At 37.5% G+C, this 22,719-nt stretch overlaps 1 protein-coding gene across 1 annotated transcript; it reads left to right on the plus strand.

The window, feature by feature from the left end:
• Positions 1-6,594: 6,594 nt before the first annotated feature.
• On the plus strand, positions 6,595-22,552 carry stra6 (signaling receptor and transporter of retinol STRA6). The gene is made up of 17 exons (XM_015002515.2): positions 6,595-7,179; positions 8,692-8,758; positions 9,453-9,535; positions 11,289-11,422; positions 11,874-12,040; positions 12,769-12,894; positions 14,998-15,068; positions 15,142-15,221; positions 15,318-15,379; positions 15,699-15,861; positions 15,953-16,028; positions 16,411-16,544; positions 16,657-16,774; positions 17,095-17,196; positions 17,291-17,454; positions 18,683-18,820; positions 20,675-22,552. The coding sequence occupies exons 1-17, from the start codon at positions 7,109-7,111 to the stop codon at positions 20,902-20,904; spliced, it is 1,986 nt and encodes a 661-aa protein (XP_014858001.2). The 5' UTR covers positions 6,595-7,108; the 3' UTR covers positions 20,905-22,552.
• Positions 22,553-22,719: the final 167 nt, after the last annotated feature.

The following is a 22,719-nucleotide window of genomic DNA, read 5'->3' on the forward strand; positions in this document are numbered from 1 at the left end:
TACAGTAGCAATCTTAAAAAAAAAAAAAAAGCAGGATTTTCTTAAGCGTAAAAACTATGTATGTTGCAGTAACATTTTTTTAAAGATATGTTTGACACCCACTTTAATTATCCTGGATATTAACAGCTACCCGACTCCATTCAGCTTCATTGCAGCTGTCGACAGAGATAAGCAGGTCTTTTATGTCGGCTCAAATGTACGCTTTTCCACCTCAAACAAACACAAAATCCAATTATGCTCTAATTGACTGTAACAGGGCTCATTGATTATGACAGGCGGTGGAGCAGACTGAGCAGTAAAAAATATCCACAGTAATTAGCCCTGTGCACCCTGGAGGCCTTTTGGGAGCCACAATTTAATATAAAGACAATATTTCTCACAACTGGTCGATCTGAACTGGTCAATTTATGTTGCTGTATGTGGAGCACGAAGGAACGAATACCAAAGAGATTGGATATAAATTCAAATAGGTTACACTGCAGATATGACTATGAAGTTCATTCTGCACGTCAGCTGGGATAGAAGATTGCTAAAATGTTTTCTCAGAAGAAAACCTAGAGTAAGATAATAATTGGCAATTTGGTTAAATGACTTGCAAAAACAGCTACTTTGAATCAATGTATACTTTTCAGGAAATAGTTGGAATAACAGAAATAAAATTAATGGAAAAGAGAAAATTGCTTTAAGAAAAAGTAACGTTTGTCCTTGTTTGACAAACAACAACTGTGGATTCTTGAAGGTATAAAAGCTGAAGAAAGCTGAAAAAGTCATGTAAGAATCAGAAAACCATAAGTTGTTTAGGTAAGCTTAAACAGTATGAGCTGAGACAACATGCAGAGCCGTTACACTAGCAAATCATGTAACTATTTACACTAATGGAAGCAGAATATGACATTTAATTGCTATGCAAGTGACAAATGAAGACCAATCAAAAAGCTTCAAAAGAGAAATACGAAACAAATGTACTAACGGACGTTCTGAAGACAATTATTGTAATTGTTTGTTTTAATAGCATCATTAACTGCATTAGCTCTCATGCCTTGAGGGTCATCAGACTCTTTGTAGACGTTGAAAAACCTGCACAGAAGAAATACTTGGAATTAAAAAAATTGCTTAAAACTCTACACCGACATCTGTCAAAAGTTATTCGCTGCCCACATGGATTACAAATGCCAACAGATCAGCTTGATTGTTGTGTCTCTAGTGATGCAATTAATGCAAACATAGAACAGTGATTCTTCTATGATATTTTTTAAGAACTTCCCAGCTGTCTTCTTGTTGTGCATTTAGTAGCAAACAAGATACGCCACTGGAAATCACTTTTAAGACACTAAAACACACAGATTTCACTATGAACAGCATCAGTGAAAACAACTTGAACTTGACCTCATTAGTCACGACTTAATGTTTCACAACATTGTTTTTTTTTTCTGTTTCCATAGAGCAGACATTTTATGATGCTTTCACCATCACAAGATAGAGACAGAGCAAAGTCCCACCTTTGTGTAGCATGGGGTGTCCAGGGGGGAAAAAAAGTTACCCTTGAGATCGCTGTTTATGTAATAACTGGATTGCTGTAAGGTGCCTGTGAAGAGGGGAAAAGCCTCTTCAAATTAAGAGTAAACTGGACAAGACGGACCAAAGGTAAGATCCTGATTTAGGACTGAATTTTGTAAAAACTTGTGAGCTAATCTGCAGGGATTATTTTAGACAATTTATAGCGTCAAAGCCTTAATGGGAAAAAAAAAGTGTACATAATTAATAATAATAATAATCTCAAAATCAATTGCTATTAACGTAGATATGAACTTTTCAAGCCTACTTAGCGCTTCACCAGCACACCCACCTGTGATTCTTTCAGGAGGCTGAAAGATTTCCACCACCGCACATAAAGGCTTCATAGAATCTGTTCCGGTGTTTAGTCAGCGTCGATACTTAATGCGAGTCAGTTATTTAACCACAATGCTGAAGTTCCAGGATCGCTTCCTGCGCAGGTGACTCGGTTACCTGGCGGTGCTGAAAGTGCCTTTGTTCGGAAGATCAAGCTCCACTTCAAAGGATTGAAGTTTGTCGTGAGGTTTGTTTGAAGCCGAACCCAACCGGTTCTGTCACGGAAAAAAAACAAAAAAAACAAAAGTGATGCTTTCACAACTGTGGGGAATATGACGGGTCAGCACAGCTGATTTTGTTTTAAATTGAGAAGCACAAAACTGGAATCACGTCAACTGGTTATATTTCTTGAACGTCCACGCATTCAGATGATTGTGTTTTCTAATCAGATATCAGTGTGAAACCCATAGATAATGGTTTGTTTGATTTTTATTCAAGAACACTTCTACTACACTTGAATATGAGTGTTTTTTTGGGGGGTTTTGGCTTTTGTGTAATGGATAAACATAAGTCTTGATTTAGTTTTATTTTTATATTTATAGCATTAAAAAGTCAAACAAACAGCAAAGAGAACCAAAAGTATATGACTAGTTTTATCTTGTTCCCAACTCAATGATGTCAAAATAGCCACCTGGGTGAGTTATCATCTGTTTGTTTGGTTTCTTCTGGTCTGTCTGCATTTGTTTTGCTGTAAGTAGGACCATTGCTAGCCATTTGGGTGCCCTAAGAACACATGCTTTGTTGTTTCCCCCCTCAACAAAAACTAACAGAGGAAAATCAAGGCTAACTAAGTTAACATACTTCAAGAGGAATTGAATAGAGGAAACGAAGTACAACATTCTGTACTTGTTTGATGCAAACCTCTAAAAGGCAAAGGCAAGCAGCTGACTCATGCAATCATGACAGGTTTTATTTTCTTTTGAAGATTAATGAGGAGGAGCTCATTAAAACCAGAAAATCCTCAAACTCTACAAAACTTGTTTTTACATTAAGATAATATTTTTTGATTAAAATTATTTTTAAAACTGGACAGATGTAACTGGCTAAAGATGAAATTATTTTTCATGTCTTTGTATTTATAACTATATGTTGTTGGTTTTTTTTATTTGCTTATGGCAGATTAGTATTGCTTCAGTAGTGAATAACTGTATGTAAAATGATGTTAGGTTTTTTTTTTTTTGTCTTCAACAATAAGATAATGTTGGTGATTCACCCTCCTCCCCTCCTAGTTACTGTATGGAAAAGGGAATGCACAGCTGCTGTTAGTTAGCCTGACCATTGACTTCTTTCCCAATTTCACTTGATTCTAATCTCCCTTCATTGCTCCATCTGGGCTTTCTCCCATTGAAGTTGATTTTTCCGGTAGAATTTATATTGAGCCAATCGGCGAACAAAAGGAGAAGTTGTGAACGATGACCTTGATTTTCTGTGCTGCTTTGGGATTGTAGTCTGACTGTAGTTTTAGCAATGGCAGCAGATGAAGTGAGATGAGCTGTTCAGTCCATGTTGGCCTGAATTAACATTAACAGTCATCTCGGCATTTCTCTCTTTGCAGGTTATTCAAAGCGCAGGCAGTTTTCCGTAAACTGTGCAGCATTGGACTGGTACATTACATGCATTCATTCACACACTAATTTCAGACAGAAGTCAACCGAGATATTGTTTTCTGCCTGTTCTCGGCTTTTAAAAGAAATCTGAACAATTTCAATCAATTTTTTAAGACAAAATTTTGTATTTCAATTTAATATTTTCCATTTTAAGAAATCAAATAACTTTTTTTTTTTAAATTCGATCATAAATGTGCACACAAAACATGAATGTGAAACATGGAGGTATTCCATGACATTTGTAAAGCTGTGGAAACATTTTCCTTGATTGCTTTGTTAATGCACGGCCTGTCTGTTGATGGTTTGCATGTTTACATTGTTAAAAATGGATTATCCAGTCAGAACCTCAATTATGTTCTGTTTTTTTCAAGGCTCATGTGTGTTCTTAACATAGCTTGCCTCTTACAAAAAAAAAAAAAAAAGACCTTTTGAGTCAACTTCCTAAACCTGATACAAGTAAGTTAAGTGTCTTATTCAATCAAACCACCTCTCTGTGATGTAACTGTTCAAAGCATTCTTTGTTCAGTGACCCCTTTATTTGGTGGGCTGCTTTTGCTTTGGGAGCACATTTGATTTGGTGACTTAGTGTGCTGTGTTCTCATGAGTGTTAGAGGGGACATTTTTTGTTGCATTTTAATATTAGAGGACTCTTTTCATCTAGTCATAGTGTATGAGAAACAAACATTTTCCCTGCGGAAGCAAAAAGTAAATCTCCACAGACATTCAGTGTTTTGCCAAAGTTTTAATCATCTATTTTACATGCTGTCAAACTACAACCACAAACATCCATCACTGGATTTTACTTGATTTATTCAGTGATACTCTGACACAAAGTAATGTAAAATTGTAAGGTGCAGAGAAAAGTTCATATATATATATACATATATATATATATATATATATATATATATACATATACATTTTACTCTGTTGCCCCTAAATAAAATCCAGTCTGACTGACCGCCTTTAGAAATTACACAATTAGTAAATGCAGTCCAACTGTTTGAAGTTTAAAATTGTTATAAAAGCAGCTGATCTTTTGGCATTATTAAAACAAAGCTATATGAAGTCCCATTTACTGTTTAGCCACTGCCAATTTTGGGGAAGGAGAAAACACAAGTTGCTGTGGTCAGTTGACTAGAGTGACCAAAGTTGAACCTGAACACATCTTTCTACCGTCTAGTCAGATCTATAATGTAGTCATTTAGATCCAAGCATATTGTTCAATTTCAGATTAAAATCAAGTTGAGAATGTACAATAAGACTCTCTCTAATCTGACTGGGGTTAAATAATGAACAGCAATTTCAGACTCGGAGACAAAAGGAAAACATTGCTGTCAATGACATTTACAGACAATACAGACCTTATAAATTTAATTATTCAAATTTGTTTAAAAATAACATTTTTAAGATAATTTTTTTTGTAAATACATTATGCTGAATTTGCAGAGAATGGTTGCTTAGAGTAGTGACTCAAAGGAATACAAATAAAGGTTGGTGGCAAAGAATTACTTCGTCGATGTATTTTATATATGGCACATTTATCACTACTTTTTTTTTTTTAGATTGCAGTACAAGAAGTTCTAATTGAATCTGTGGTGGACCTCTGTGCTCTAGTAATGTGTTGTGACTAAACACACCTGAAGGCTATCAGTTTTAGTAAAATACAAAGCTGGTTAGATTTAGATATTGCTGAAATATGTTTTGTAAGAATGTGCAAATCCAAATCGCATGCTTTGGTGACATTTAGATGTGATCATTCAAAGTTTGTGTCACTAACTGTTGACTTGTTGTTTTGCTATTGTTTGTCTGATAAAGGGTTTGTCTCCGAAACACTGTAATAATGTATATCAAGGTTCATTTTGCTACTTTGAAACTTTTAACTAAGAATCCCACAAATATGTTTTGATAAGTATATGCAAAGTAAATGTTTGCTCTTTAGCAGTTTACATTAAAATAAATGATGCTTAAATTTCTCAATTTGGGAAAAAGTACAAATTCTGTAGAAGATATAACTTTTCCCAGTTTCAGACATGGATGTTTTAAGAGTGATAATAAAGGGACCCGACTGTTCTGTCTCCAGCAGGGGAGATTTGAAGAGGCTGAACCAGTAAATTCTGCACAGCTGAAATGATAACATGACATTATCTTAATCCTTTGTGACTATCAGGATTAAGATCAGGAGGTTGTATCAATGTTTGGACAGTAAAACAGGTGCTTACAACACGACAAAACTCTCGCTTTGATAGCAGTCATTCAGATAAGTTAATGATTAATTATTTACATGTTTGCCCTCTTAGTTGTAAAAATTGAAAAATATGTGTTTGTTTAGATTTGTGCAAAAACACGGAGCAGGTGAGTCTTCATTATTGTGTTCTGTCTCTTAAGTAACAAGATATGCAAGTAGAAATGTTGACAATGTTGCAATATAAGATCGCTTTAAGGATCCTGCTTGAGGCTTAAAAAACAAAACAAAACTTGAGACTATAGGAACTTGTTCCAGCAGGACAACAACCCTAAAAATACACACATAAATTAGGTCCAGATCTAAATTCAGTGGAAAAACTGTGGAAAGTCTTAAAAATGTATAGTTAAATATGCTCTTCATCTAATCAGAAGTTCAGGGATTCTTCACTCTGTAATGACACACACGTTTGTATCGGTGAGTCACATAATGTCAAAATAAAATACCACAGTGGTTTTGGTTGTAATGTTACAAAATCTGAACATGCTCAGGGGTGTACAAACTTTATCATAGCACTCTGTATTCTGTTCCCTGTATCTGTTCTTTATCAGTAAATGACAAAGTACTGAAGTGAATTAGCCCTTCCTTGATTCTTATCCATCTGACAGGGAGAGATATAACCTTTTGGGAGAATGTTCTCTGTCCTGCTAAACACATTCTGCCGCATGTGGTTTTGGTGACTCGCCTTGATTAGCCTTTGGTAACCTTTCACACATGATTTGTCGTGGTACAGGGTATCCCTGTACCACGAACAACAGTAGAATTTCCCTGTTATCAGCGTGGAACTCCAATGGCTCTGATAAGACAGACCCATTGCTTCCAGCTACCCACACAGTCAAAGCTGGAGTTTTATTACCATGCACACCCAACCTCTTAAGCCACAAGCAACAGGTCCGCCAGCGGAGTTTAAACAGTAGATGTAATCCCGGTAAGACACAGGTGGCCTTCCAGATTGGCTCCCCAGATCTCCACATATCTCCCTCCTCTCTCACATTCTTGCCCCCCTCTCTCACTCTTTTTCTCCAGGTTTGTTGGTGGTAACCCTAAGCTGAAACAGGGCCTTAAAGCAGGGTGGAGGCAGCAGGCAGGAGCTGGGACTTGTCACATTATACTCAGGACCAGAGCGGGACGAGGGCACCTGAATACAGACTGTGAGAGAGGGTAGCTGACGCTGAGTGAGAGTAGACCAAACACAGAGGAACAAGGACGCCGGGGCAGCAGCCGCAGCCGCAGCAGAGGCCAACGTAGGACTTGGCAGATTCCTCCCCCCACCTCGAGGCAGGGGGATCACAGCTTTCCGTCACCAGACACTGTGGACAGTTTTCCAACTTTTTTGTAACAGGATCTGTTTAAAAAAGAGAGCACAATGGATAAGGATGCGCTCGTGGACTATGAGTATCCGGATCTGGATCCACTGCCATCCAAAATCGAAACAGAGTAAGTATAGCACTTTCTAACTGCACTTCATTTCAGATCCGTATTTTGTCCGTAATTTTGAACATCATGCTGTTTTTTTCAAAAACAAATTCAACTTCATCTGTCCTGTCTTTCATGTTGAGTAGTAATTCCCCAATCTTTTGTTTGGAGTCTGTGCTGAGATACACCTCTCTGTTGTGACTTTTTTACACTTATGTTGTTCAGTATATTTGCATGATAAGTGACTGATTTACAATTATATGTTAAGCATAATTTACATGATGATTATTATTAATTGTATTGAACATGATTGTATATAATTACAAAGGCGAAGTGAAATATATTTCAGTGCAAGACATGATTTATTTGAATAGAGGAAGTCTTTTATTTTGAAGAATGCTTAAGGATCTGTTACTGTTTTGTCACTATCTTGCTTTGTTGACTTTTGATTGCTATTGGTAACGAACAGCTGTTGTCCGTTATCAGCTGACGCCGTTTTTTTCCTCTTCAATAAATACTGAACAGAAAGGTTCAGTAAAAGAAATACGAGCCTCCGTCTTGTTTGAGAAGAAGCTTTACTCCGTAACATTTTGGTGCCGAAACCCGGGAGTTGTCTGGAAGCTGGTCTTTGTCACATTGCCAGGGTAACTCAACTTGGTACCTTCCGTCTTCAAATGTTGTTGTTTGTTCAAAACGTTGCATAATTTCTGAGTCCTCTGGGCTTTCTGACTGTTTATTTACAATACCCAGGGACTCCACCTCCCAGTGAGATATAAGGTGACTCGTACCAAACTTCTTCTGTGTCACAGTAGGTGACCCAGATTGGAGTTTTTTTTTTTTTTTTTTTTTTGGTCATTCTTAAACTATATCATTTTCAGGCTTTTAAGTTTGCAAATATTATTGGCTGAATCTTTTTAACAAAAAGGCTTAAAAACTTTAACACATTTTACCCAAAATAGGCAGGAATTCAACATTCAGTATTGATTTGGAGTTTAAATCATTTTAATAAAGAAAAACCTCTTAAAGGAAGAAAAAGTCCTGAGACTAGGTCAAAGGTTCAACTTCAAGCAGGAGAACAACAGTAAACAAACAGCCAGACAGACAATGGATTGGTGTACCTTACTAATGTATTGGAATGGCCCAGTCAAAGTCAAATTTTCAATTGAAAATTCAGCAAAATGTGGAACAATCCACGAGTGACTCTGCATGAAACAACAAGCAGTATGCCTAAAAAGTTACTAAAGGTCAGAAAATGTTATGTTTGATGTTTTTCTGGACGCCCAGTGTGAACCTAGCATATTTACCTCCCCTGTCGCACAGGAACATGATCATAGGCTTTTCTCGTGTCACACTCATACCACTCCGTTTAAATCCAAATCTCTGCTCTTAGACTTTGTCCACCAAGTTTCCAGCAACAAATGATCCTGACACTGACGTGAAATGCTTAGTGAGGCACAACGAAGGTCAGCTCAGGAACTCTGGGCGTAACCTTCTGTCTTTGGTAACATGTGAATCATTTGTCTTTTTCTTTAGAACTATCCCTCCATGTGACCCCACTGCAGATGACATGCTGTATCACATATGCATCACTGCGATATCTGTGAGTCTGACATCCGTTCACTTTTTCTCTTACACAATATTACGCTGACGTGCTTAATGAGGTTATGCAGCGTCAGTCATGTTTCACTTCCTGGATTATGGAAGTTACTCCATGCCTGGTCCTATTATCATTAGCAAAAAAAAAACAAAAAAAAACAACAACTCGGTCTAGCATGACCCCTTGGGTTAAAGAAATTACATTATAAAGCAAACTTTAGACATTTGTATTTCTTGTGGTATACTGAAAAAACCTTTCTGTCATGTTTTGACTCATGAAAATTGTACATCTTCATCAGAGATGTTCATTCATGACCACTGATGGTGCAAAACAAATGCGCAATAGTTAAGAATAGTACAGTATCCACTATCTTAAATCTTGCTTTAATTTCTTTTTAGATTACGCCTTATAATCCTATGTGGAGATGATACCCAGGGTTTGTTCTTTTTAGAGACAATTGCGATAGACTGCCTCAGTTAATAGCCAAACATTGTTCCCACCCCAGTGTTTCCTAAATGTGTCACAGGTCAAAAAGGTCATTGAACCCCACAACTCAGTAAATGGTCATCCTGACTAATGACACGTTGGTCAGACCGCATCTATAGGGAACACTAATGAGACTGAGGTTAAGCCTTTTGTTACATGTCACTGCATGGTGCTCTGCAGCTGAAGCTAACCAAGATGTCTGTTCTTTCAGATGGTCATCATGCTAATTCTAGCCATCCTGGCTAGGCGCACAAAGGTCGGCAAGAGACAGAAAGGACTTCCAGGTTTACTCAGGTATCATTTATGTTTTTCTTTACTCAAATGAATGGATTATTGTGATGTTCAAGTTGTTTGGTAACATTCTGTTCCACTGGCCTCAAATCCTTTGGAGTAAAATAAGGTTTAACATGTAAACAAGTTTACTTAGATGGGGGAAATCTCTCTTGGAGACCATTTGCTATTGAGGGGTGAAATTTCGCCTTTAAGATCTCTGAAGTGTTTGTTGGTTCAGTTGTCACGTCATAAATCAGGGGTAAAAGTGTATGTTTATTTTGCTTTCAGTTGTGTTTTCACTTTTCTTGAAAACATTTTGGGAAACGCATTTTAATATGGTTGCCAACTAACCAGGAAACCTGAAAAGGTTGGCAAGTTTGTTTACTTCTGAAGCACTGTTCATATAGTTTAATATTCCATCAGTGAACAATTGATGGAACAGTATTAGATTTATTGGTGCTAGGAAGCTTAATTAGAATCAGCTTCATTTGCCAAGTGTGTGCACACAAACAAGAAATTTGACTTTGGTTCCACTTTGCTCTTAATGAAGACAATTAAAAACATGTATTGTCCCTAAAGTTGAAATTGCATGAGGACAAAGTTCTTCAGTTGTAAGTAATAGAAACAGTTAAATTTGCTGACTCCTCCTAGCTGTTCAAGTTGGAATTTAAACTTTAGCATGCGTAAGGCTTGTGTTTACAAAGAGACATCTGACTTTTAACATTTAACAGAGCACAGTATTAAAGTTCAATATTTAATATGGGTGCCATGCAAACAAAACTATTAGTCAATTTTTCAAATTGTGTTTCTAGACCAATGGCACAAACCATACAGCGATTCCTTGAGAAAATGTTTCTTCATAGAGTTTGATCACATAAGTCTATATTTAGGGCCTCTAGTTGTGAACAAATTACTTTAATGTTTGAACACATCAGGACTTGAGAAATACATTTTTTGTTTGCATTGCAAACACTGGTTAGCATTTCAACAATCAGAAAATCCAATATCCGAGCTAACATCTGAACATGAGTATCATGTGGATTTCAAGCTGGCTGAGTAAGTTCTAATGAGTTCAGATGAGTCCCAAATGAGTATCTGGAAAATCAGCTGAACATGCACCAACATGGGCCCTGCTTCTTATCCATAATTGTCCAGCATCAAACTTTTATAGGCAGTTAACACAGGGCATTACGTAACCAAATAATCCCATCTGAAAGACATTTTCAACCCATTTTCCATCCATGAGGGCCCCATATGTAAATCGTGCCTGTGTGGTCCATCTTGCAACTATGCTGCATTCCATTTTCAGTCAGAGCTGATCTTCCAAGTTACCAGTTGGAGAGAGAGAAAAAAAACCCCAGTTTGAATTCACATTGGGGAATCCGAGGACTCGTTGAGCAGACATAAGGTTCATAAGACATAAGTATGCAATATGACTGCCGTGTGTACAAAACGTAATAAACATTGAAGATATAATCTAACTATTACCAGTTCTGAGGGTTTGCTTTGATTCTAACCAGTGGCACACTCTATTTGTGAATATGTTTCTTTGGTGTTTAAATTCTTGGAGAAATACATTCTTATTGTTCTGTACTGCTACTATACTATTCTACTACAATAATCAATTCCCACTGATCTTTCCACCTATTTTAAATGAGAGGAAGATGAATGATAAAGATTCCAGCTTTTAAAATGCATTGACTAACCATTCTCTCATTCATATTTTGGTCTGGTAACATGCGAGCACTAAACAGCTGCTGATTTGCTCTCTCAGTCCAGTCAACTTCCTGGATCATACGCAGCACAAGGGTCTGGCAGTGGCAGTGTTTGGAGTGCTGTTGTGCAAACTCTGGGGGCTGCTCATATCCCCCAATCCCTTACCTTTCACCACAGACTCCACGAACAAACGTGAGCTCAACCTCATCCTGTCTGCAATGGCTTAGCGTATATTATGTCCATATTGTGTGATAAAATATTTTTCAGGAAAACACTGGAAGGATAACCACTCTTAAAACACTACATTTGTTCTAAAACTTGATTGTTGTGTCTTGTTGCATGCCTGCTCTCCTAGACTCAGACATTTTGAACAGTTTTTTTTTTTTGTTTTTTGTTTTTTTTTGTCTGAAATTACATAAGAAACAGCTATAATTTTAAGGAGTCACTGTATTGTACCTTTACGCCAAACCATAAACCGTAAAAGCTTCACAGATCAGAAAAAATATAGCTGCTAAATAATTAACACCTGTTAATCCAAACAGATTCTTTAAGATTTATTTAGGCCAGAACTACCTTTAGTGCAAAGATGAAACAAAATGTCGTCACACCTTCAGATGTTCACACACTGGTGTTGTATTTGCAGAGAACTGGGTGATTCTGGGAGTCTTCTACTACCCCACTCTATACTACCCTCTCCTGGCATGTGGCACTTTGCATAATAAAGTTGGCTACGTACTTGGTAGCCTCTTATCCTGGACACACTTTGGTGTTCTGGTGTGGCAAAAAATCGACTGCCCCAAGACACCTCTGGTGAGTAATTTATCTCTTTTGTTTTCTTTGGAAATAACTCAGAAATAACCTTCATTCTTTGATGTCTTCATTTGTGTGAGAGAAGGAAAAGGAAGCTGTTCATGTGGTTTATTTCTGTCAGTCCGTCTGTGTGGTGTCTCCTTCAGTGTAAAATGGATTATTTCAAAAACAAAGCGGCTCTGTCCTGCAGTGGAAGCCCACTGAGTACCAAACAGAATTGGTCTGCAGTGTGACACAATTAGAAAAGATGAAGACTGAGCTACCCTGAAAGATTAACGGACCTTTACTCCGAGGCTTTGAATGTAGCACAAAGACAGATTTTGTCCAAAGATTTTAGGACTTTTTGTGCACTAAATAGCGTTCTGTCCAAACGATTAGCTGCACTGTCCTCTGATCTGAACCAAGATGTTTTGTTGGTATTAATCACTTTAGAGTGTGTCAGTTAAAGAAAAAAAAACCTGTTGAATTGATTCTTTTGTGATAGTCTTCTTCTGTGAAGCTTTGTGAGGTATTGAGCATCTTTACTTACCAAAAAAGCAGGATAAATTTTTTAATTATTGCTCTTTTAATTTAATCCAAAATAACAGGAAAATGACTAAATCCCATCTCAACACAGGACATGCCTATCTTGTTCTGTATCATGCAAGACGTTTTCTAAATGTGTTACTATAAAGATCCACAACCACAAGTGATCTAAAGTGTTTGTTTTTTTTTTCATTCCTCTGCAGATACACAAGCACTACTCCTTGTTTTCCAGCCTGCCTCAGATAGCTTGCTTAGCATTCCTCAGTTTCCAATATCCCCTGCTTCTATTCAAGGGCTTCAAGGATGCAGAAAGGACCAATGCCACAGAGGTGAGCTTTCACCAGGGAGCATCTTAGGCCTGGTTCAGGATGGTTGCAATTATTCAGCTTTCATACTACCCAAAAATAGGTCCATGTTCTTTTCAAATATACATATATATATATATATATATATATATATATATATATATATATATATATATATATATATATATATATATATATATATATATATACACTGCTCAAAAAAATAAAGGGAACACTCACATAACACATCCTAGATCTGAATGAATGAAATATTCTCACTGAATACTTTGTTCTGTACAAAGTTGAATGTACTGACAACAAAATCACACAAAAATCATCAATGGAAATCAAATTTATTAACCAATGGAGGCCTGGATTTGGAGCCACACACAAAATTAAAGTGAAATGTTCCCTTTATTTTTTTGAGCTATATATATATATATATATATATATATATATATATATATATATATATATATATATATATATATATTTTTTTTTTTTTTTTTTTACAAAATGCACGTTTACTCTAAATCTGTGCACGTGAGGAGGGTTTAAGTACTGGTTAAACAAGAAGCTTACTGCACTCATTCAGTCGAGGCTTAATAAAAATTTCGGCCCCTCACAGTACACCAGTCGCGTAATCATTTTAAGCAGGTTTGACGCAATTGGTTTACAATATGCTCTTGATCAGATTATGAAAAGGTTTCCAGGTTTTTTTCTTTTTTTGTTGTTGAAGGGGAAACACAATGCTTTTTTTCTTCCACGCTAATCTTGGCACGGGCGTGACAGAGTTTGGTGAGGCGATTGCCTGGATTTTGTATCACCTCCATCCCACCTCTGCTGAAATCTTCCACAGAAATGAACCTCATTAACCTTATCAGGAAGAGATTTATTTTCCATAACCTTTGCAAATGACAAAATCAAAATTTCTAAATGTTTCAGGACTTTATACATGTGAGCAAAGTAGTTGTACTGAGGTCTTTTAAATCTTTTCTTTGAAGCTTTATTTAATTCGAGTAAATTACATAACACCAATAGAATGTTTTGCTGGTACAGACTGGCTCAAGTCTGGAAATCTTTGCCATTTTACTATAGCTGTAGTTAAAATGCCTGATTGAAAAAGTACATTATTCTCATTATCAATGTGGAGTTTATTCACACTGTTCTTCTTTGTTGCTACAAGCAGGAATCAATGTGCAGTGTGAATTAAGTTAAAGTTAAGTCAGATTGCAATCCATTCGCCCTCGATTTAAATAGATCTTTTTGTTTTTAAAGTGTATTAAAGCACAAAATAAATGTGACATTCACTGCCAGGGATGTAAACTTCTAACTGGCAGTGAAGACGGTTCTTTTTGTGAGTTTCTTTCTGGTCTTTTCTCTTCAAATCTGAAATGCAAGTTGAGAAGGTTGTTGTCTTATGATTGACTGAAATATTAGAAAATAAACTACTTCCTTTACTCTTTAACATTGCTTTTATTTTGCATTTAAGCTGTTTATTTTATTATTATTACTATTATTGTCTATATTGTTTAAAAATTCTCCAACCAGGATTTGGCTTGAGCTTAGGTGACACCATATATCCATGTAGATTTAATTTCCCTTATGTCACTAAAACACTAAGAAACCTGTAGTGAAGTTTTGGATAAGTTTTCCAAACAAAGTCTTCTTTTGCAATTCTTGAATTGCATACAGTTTGTATTTCATTTCATTAAGTGTCATGTTCATGGTGCACTTGGCTAATGGCGCACTTATCTCCATGAGGCATTCATCACTTAGACATTTTGAAGATGGTTCCTTGACCACAAAGTGGATCTCATGGACATATTTTCTACTTGGATCAGCTCAGTGGATATGGAGGCTTTTTCTGTTTCTAACCTAACGGCTGCAGGGGGGTCTTTTTGTCTCAAACCCCCCCAATTGTGCAGGGGTTTGGTCTCCAAACTATAAATGTAAAAGGTAACAGTTTGATTGTAAATGCCACATTTAGAATAAAGTGTGTTTCTGTTTCATTAACAGCCATAAAGTAAAGTCGGGGTTGAATATTCACAAACATGATGAATACGCAGATCGTGACTTCATTGCATCTTCCGATATAAAGCATGTTGACATTTTCTGTTCCTTCAGGATCTTAATAGCAGCTATTATAGAGATTATGTGAAGACAATTCTTTATGAGAAGAAGTCCAACAAAGTCAGGTAAGAATAATATGTTGTCCACTTTGGTATTTAGTGCAGTTCAAGTGCGTAACTATTTACTTTCCACCTTTAGCAAATCAAGCACAGACAAACCAAAACTCCCACAGAGAGTGACTGATGCTGTGAGATCTTATATTTACACACCAGAGGAAGGTAAGAATGTGTTCATGTGAACTGGTTATATGCATACATAAAAAATATTTTTCACTTTTTTTTTTTTTTTAACAATAATGTTTTCTTTTCAAGCAGCTTTCCGTTTCCCTTTGAAGTTGGCAATATCTTGTGTTGTGTCTTTCATAACTCTGTATCAGGTAACTACCTTTCTTCTATAGATATATTTAGCAGTATATTCAGTTGTATATCCCTCATCAATATGTTCTATTTAACACAAAATAGACCAACACCGTTGACTGTATCAGTATCACTTACTGAGATATTTACATTCACTGTATATAATATCCCTCGGACATTAAATCAAACTTTTCCTGTTTCAGGCAAAAAATTTTCCTTTTGCTGAAACCCAGAATTATTACAGATTTCTATTTTTGCATTACTTTTGTAACTTTTTTGTTTGCTTGGAGAGAAATGACCGAATGAATTCTGTTTTTTTTTTTTTTTTCTCTCCATCAGATGGGACTCGTATTGATCTCTGCTGTGGTGCCAACAATGCAGAAAGCCCGTTTTGGCGTCGACGAAGATATTGCAAATGTTTTAGCTGGCTTCCAGATTATCCTGTCTCCAGACAGAAAGGAAGTCGTCAGAATCGTTGTTTACTACATGTGGTGTGTGGAAGGTGAGTGAATGAACAGCCTCAGCACGTATCTTTGTTTTTTGAGCTCGATGCGACAGCGTTTTGAACTTGCCACATGCTGATGTCCCTGCAGTGTGCTACATCTCTGCGATGACTCTGTCTTGTCTGGTCAACTTGGTGCTGCTCATGCGGTCGATGGTTTTGCATCGGTAAGTCAGAAAGCATAACTGAACAATTGCTTCCTTTTCCCTATTTCTGGTCCCCCGGTCGGTCAGTGTCCAAAAATTGCCTTTGCGTTCCACTGTGCTTCATCCTGATAATTTGAAGGTTATTATAACAAAATAGAGAGGTAATCATCCACACAGAAGAGCAGCCAGGTTTCCGTTTCCTGCTGTTTAAGTTGAAAACAACAGTTTAGATGGAAAATTAAAAATAACAATTACCAAAATGGACATCATATTAAATGAAATGGCTTCAAAGGTAAAGCACAGTCTTGCATTTTTAGTAATATTTTACCTCTGCAATATGAGTTTTATATTAAGTATTGTGTTTTCCACCGTGCTCCATTGTCTTGAATGTGTTTTCTTCCAGGTCCAACCTAAAGGGGCTGTACAGAGGAGATATTTATAATGTCTACAACTGCCAGCGAAGCATCAGGGCATCCAGGCCAGCTCTGGTCTGCTGGATGGGCTACACCAGCTTCACAGCAGCTCACATCTGCATTGGTACTAACATTACCTATCCAGTCAGAATGAGGCTTGTAGAAATGTATTTCTAATTCATTGTAGTAAAACGGAGGGAAAAGTGAGTCTGAAATATTTCATGTTTCTTATGCAGGTATGATCATCCAGACCTTGGTGTTCTTCCTCTGCCTTATGGTCGCTGTCTTCCTCATAATCATACCCATTTTGCACAGGCAGAATCTGATTCTCTTTCAGATCGTATTGAGCATGTGGTGAGCGACATCGCACTGCTTGCATTTTACACTCACAGTTGTCCTTTTACATGTTTTTAATATTTCTGTCACACGAGACACTCGTTTCATATGTAATTTTTAGCAATGCATATAAAAGATTTCAGTACATATCAAAGCAATCTCTCTCTTTCTCTTTGTTTTTGTTTTGACACCCAGAAACCATTTTCACTTTACAATATCTTCCATGTACAATTCATAGGAATAATTTGGCTTGGCCACATTTCCTGTCCGCTACAAATAGGTTTTTTGTCTCCTGTCTAAAAACAGAAAATGTTTGACTGTCAAATTTGGCCTTTCAGGCCTTTCTGGTTGATGATTCTCCTAGCTGTGGTGCTTCAACACATCACTGCCAGGTTTTGCTTCATCAAAAAAACAGCAGGAACTCGAGACCTAACCAACAGGTAATTCTCTTCACTCGCCGTTTGTTTGTCTGTCTCACTGTTTAACAGCTGCATGGCGTTTTGCACGTTTGACGCGCTCTGACCTATCTTGCAGGGGTAATCTGTTCCTGCTGACATATCTGCTGTTTCCCGTCAATGTTTTGATTGGAGTGTTGCTTGCTATCTGGCGCATGATCATCACAGCTCTGTTCAATATCGTTCACATGGGACGCATGGACATCAGTCTTCTTAACCGCAACGTGGAAGCATTTGACCCAGGTGAGCCAGATATATTTTGCATGGTGTACAGAGGCATTAATGGTGCTGGGACTGTCAGTTTATAAAGATGTATATTTTATGTAAATGGTTTCAGGATTTAGAAGTATAAATAATGATCAAGTGTTGTAATGAAACGTTTCTGAGGCTGAGGGGGAGAGGCAAGATAGTTTTTCTTTTTTTTTTAAATCTGTAAAAGAATTCACACAACAAGATCACAACACTTGTCCACCATTATTAAGAGGAGCATAAGGAGTCTAACCTTCTATGCATAGTTTTCCACCATGGCTCTCTTGGTTCTTCTTTGCAGAATACGGCTGGCTTGATTGATGTTGAATTCCTTCTCCACGTAAAATCTCCAATTATCCCACAATGCACGAGCAAAGCAGAGCTCCCTTTGTGTGCCTCAGCTCTGTTGCGCAACAAAGGATGTGTTTACACTGCAGAGTTAAATATTCAGTTCTGTTCTTGACTCATGCATGTGCATGATGATAAATTATTCCTTTGGTCCTGCAAGTCGCTTTTTTTTTTTTTTTTTTTTTCTGTTCAAATCATTTCAAGCACTTTGCGTTTCACAAATGTGTCGGTCTTTGAGTATTGGATGCATTTTGCAATGACTGTCATTTCCATAAAAGTGCATGAATATGAGTGGATTTTAGAAATAATGCATGCATAATTATTATTTTTATTTATACCCATTACATCTGGGTTGAGAGACAGGGGTGATGCTGGGGTGTGCAACATTAAAACTAAATGTGCAAGCAAGCCATAAGCACACACAAATAGCTTTCAGAATTTCCATGATTGTGTTTACATATCAGAGAGTAGCTCCAGCATGCTTGTACACTTGTAAATGCATTGTTATTTTTCTCACATAGGTTTCAAACGTGGCCTTTTAACCAACAAGAAAGAGCTTCTGTTATCCCACTTAGAGGCAAGAAATTAGCATCCTATCCATTTTCCTGTTCTGTCAGCTCTCTGCAGCTTGCATCATATCTGTATTCTGTGCAGTGTGCAAACTAATTGGACACCAATCTCTGAAATGGGCTCAGATTTAAGACATCTGTTGTCAGGAAAAGCAGGTGCTGGGGGGAAAAAAAGAGAAAAGTGTGATTGTGCAGCCATTATGTGTGATTGCCTCAAAGCCAACATGAGGTGTGGCCTTGGCTTTTTATTGCTTTTGCCCTGTCAGAGTAATACCCCCCTCTCTCTTTCCTGTGTCTGCCTGCAGCCTACCGCTGCTATGCTCATTATCTGAAGATTGAGGTGAGCCAGTCCCATCCTGTGATGAAGGCCTTCTGCGGGATACTGCTGCAGTCTTTGGACCAGGAGAGCAAAGCTGCACAGAAGTCACGGGATGCTGAAGAGGGTCTGTAGCACCAAGTTAAATTCACATCAACAACAATTCCTTCATAAGGCATTACAGCCTTATCTGTTGGATTTTTGCACAACACACTTGATGTTTTATGGCCTAACTTGAGGCCATAAACCCTCAAGTTAGGTACACTTTCAGGATGAACATTTTGGAGACAAAAAAAATAATTTAAAGTTTCAGAAAATAACTTTATCTCTACCAACATGATAGTTTATGGAAATAGCATATTTTCTGTGCTGTCTTTGTACCACTAAGGCTTCTGTTGTGCAGTTCAAGCACATCCCACTCTCTCTTTTGACTTGAGAGAAGCTGTACTACAGTCCTCTTCATGTGCTATCACAAGAGGTTAATCTACTAAACAAAAGGAGAATTTGGATGAAGTGAGAGATACATCATGTTATAAACAGCCAATAAGAAAGATGGATTCTATTGGACAAGAGAGAGAGCAAACCTTTAAACTGTCATTGCAGATATCGACAATGAATAGATATTTTTGTAAATTTTGACACGGATATTAAAAGTTTTTATAGCACAAAACTTCAAGCTAATAAAATCCTTCATGTTTTGGAAATTACTAACTCCATCAGTGAAGAAGAATCGATTTTTGGTGGATGCATCTAAAGGGACATTTCAATGGGCCTTGCAGTTAAACAGTTATTTTATGTGAAAAGTCCGATCTGAGAAATAGTGCTACTTCCAGTTTATTTTATTCGGTTTATTCAATTAGAGCTTGGGAAAGAACTTGAGATGCCATGAGTTTGATAGCAGAATATGATGCATTTAACTGTGCGGTCGCTGATTGTACTGCTAAACTACATTGCTGATTGTGGTGATAAGCTAATAGTGATATTGATGAGACGGACACTAAATAATCTTAATGATTCCGAGGAAACAGATGCGTCTTACAAACCATGAAGTTGCTGCTAGCATTTTAATTGTTTTTTTTTTTTTACACCAGAAAATAACTCACAAGGTTAAAGATGAACGCCGGCCCGATATTGGCATTGAAAGCGAGACGGAAAGTTATTTAATTTTATCTGAAATCAAGACATGGTAGCACATAATCAGATCTCAAAGCTGCCTTGCACACATGCTCAAGATGGGAGATTCGCAGTTCTGATTTAATTTTCCTGGAACAAATTGAGTCTCGCTGAGGAATAATTTACAGCTCTGCTGCTGGTCTCAATCAAATCTTCCATAAATAAATCAGCGTCCCTCATTGCCCCGGTGAGCTTCCATCACCTGAAAGACAATATCATCGCTGCTAAAACTGTTATTTCTCCTCATTCAGATGAAACCAATTTTATACTTTTAATTACTCACAGCGAGTAGGGCTGCTTGGAGGCTCTGCTGCTGAACTATAATCATAGCTGCGAATGGGAGGTGAGTGACAGTCGCCCACGCAGATAGTCAGAGAGAAGCAGGGAAAACTCATCAGGACTCATCAGCTGCTGAGGAATGCAGGTTCCAGTTGAGTCTAATTACAGACATGCTGTGGACATGTTGCTTGTTTGCATCCAGAAAACAATGCATCTATCAGGGATAATCTATTGTATTGTAGAGATTACATCTTCAGCAGCTGATTAAACAGATGAGCTACACTAATTGCCTGCTACATATTCATGCTGCCCGAGGGATTCAAGCTTTCAGCCAGTATGCTCCCACAACGCTTAGAGGATTAAAAAAAATGATTGCTTTCTAATATTACTCTTTTCATTGTATCTTTCAAGCCCTTGGTGGCCCATACAAGAGGACCTCATTTCAGCTTTGAATCTAAAAGATCTTTTTTTGTGTGTGTGTGTGTTTCAGTGTCTTGTTGGGACCATCATATTGTCTGTCTCCCCTCAGGGATCCAGCTGGTGCAGCAGGAGAAAAAGCTGCACAAAGTCTCCAGTGCCAAGCGGGCTCGGATGCACTGGCAACTCCTGTACACTCTGGTTAACAACCCCTCCCTGGTGGGCACCAGAAAGCACTTCCAGCTTCAGACGGCAGATAACTTTCTAAATGGAAGCCTCAACCGGAACAGCAAAAAGGAAGCGATACCCAAGGAGGCGGAGGCAGCAGCAGCCAGCAATTGAACCAGTGTTTAACCCTCATAATGTATTGGCTTCAGAAGCTGCAATAATTTATGAGATTTCTCCAAACCTGCAATAGATGTCCGCAACTTGCATTATACAGAGTCTTGCATAAGTATTCCTGTCCCTGGAATTGCTTCAGGTTTTACACATTTTCAACCACAAACCTCTGAGGATTTTATTGGGGTTTGTCTGTGACAGCACATGACATAAAGTAATGAATATTTCTGAAATGCAGTGAATAAGGCGCACGGTCTTCCATAGTTATGATAAATAAAAACTCTAACGTTTGACATGGATTTGTAGTCAGCCCATTTAAGTCTGGTATCCCGAAATAAAATGCAGTACAATGAGTCACCTTCAGAGGTCACACAATTATTCCAATTGTATGTAATTAACTTTCAGTATAAATACAATTGTGGGAAAGTTAAAATCAGAGTTAGGATATAAGGCGATATATCAAGCTTTGAACATCTCGTATGCCACTTTTGAGTCCATCTTCTCTAAATGAAAGACCACTGTAGTTCTGGGGGAGCTGCAAGAGAGCAAGAGCTCAGGTGTGGAGATTTTTGTTGTTCAGGACAACTACAGTACAGTTTACAAAATCTGGCCTTTATAGAAGAGTCATGCCCTACAGTCCATGAGGAGGACACGACAAATGTAGAAGAACGTGCTCTGGACAAACAGGACAATATTATACTCTTCAGCCTGTATGTAACATAGTGTAAAAATGTGTGGTTGTAAACTTACACTGCACATCATCCTGAACAAAAAGTCCTCACGGTAACACACCATGGTGAGGATAGTTTGCTTCAGCAGGAACACTTAAGCAGGTCAGATCTGACTATAAGTTGGAATGAACTAAATACAGGACAGTCCTGGAACAAAAGACTTGAGACTGGGACATAGCTCCACCCCCTCATCAGAAAAACATCAATGAACTTACAGCAAGTGTTGCAGCGGTATGGTTCATAAACGTGAGCTATAGTGGCACAGTCCAAGTCCAGACCAAAATCCATTCATTATCCATTTCTAAGATTATGCATTACTTTGTATTGATCCATCACGAAAATCCCCAAAGAGGCAACATGTCCGTAGACTATAAACAGTGCCTCGTTTTGAATTATTTATCAAGATTGTAAGGCCTGTTTTGGTCATGTGACTGGAGCATTTTTGCTCAGTCTGATGCGAAAGCTCGCCCGACTCTGGTTTTTCCTACAAATGCATTAAATATAATTTGCAACAAATGAATGTGCTCACCTTGGGTTAGACCTTAGCTGCACCAGAGTTTAAAACCTCTAAAATAATCATGTTTTCTTTTGTGAAATGCAGAACTTACATATGTTTAGTTCCCTACACTGAACACGTGACTAGAGTCCAATGAACCATCTTTCAGCTGAAGGTATTTATATAGAGATAAAGAGAATATTGACAGAACTATTTATAAATAAACAAATGTTTTTCTTTTTTAATTATTAATCTGTGGAATAGGAGCTGCCATAGAAATCGTGTCTTGTCCCATTTAGTCCAAACGCACTTGCTGCTAAAAGCCCTTTCTATTGTTATCACAGCTCTATTGTGGTTTACCTTGTCTAGTCATGCTTCACTTTTCTGATTAATGTGTCAATAAAACTTAAACAAGTCATTTGAATTAATGTGATACGTCTTTATGTATTTTCTTATTTCAGTTTTAAAAATGTAGGGAACCTGGGGATATACGAGAATTTGGTCTCAATGTCGCTTACAAATCCTCAGATTTCTACTTTATGTTTTAGTCATTCTAAATTTCACCCTTTAAATTCCGTTCATATTTAACTA

Source organism: Poecilia mexicana, unplaced genomic scaffold (assembly GCF_051168715.1).
Source record: "Poecilia mexicana isolate PSO_F unplaced genomic scaffold, ASM5116871v1 scaffold_6, whole genome shotgun sequence".
Taxonomy (NCBI): domain Eukaryota; kingdom Metazoa; phylum Chordata; class Actinopteri; order Cyprinodontiformes; family Poeciliidae; genus Poecilia; species Poecilia mexicana.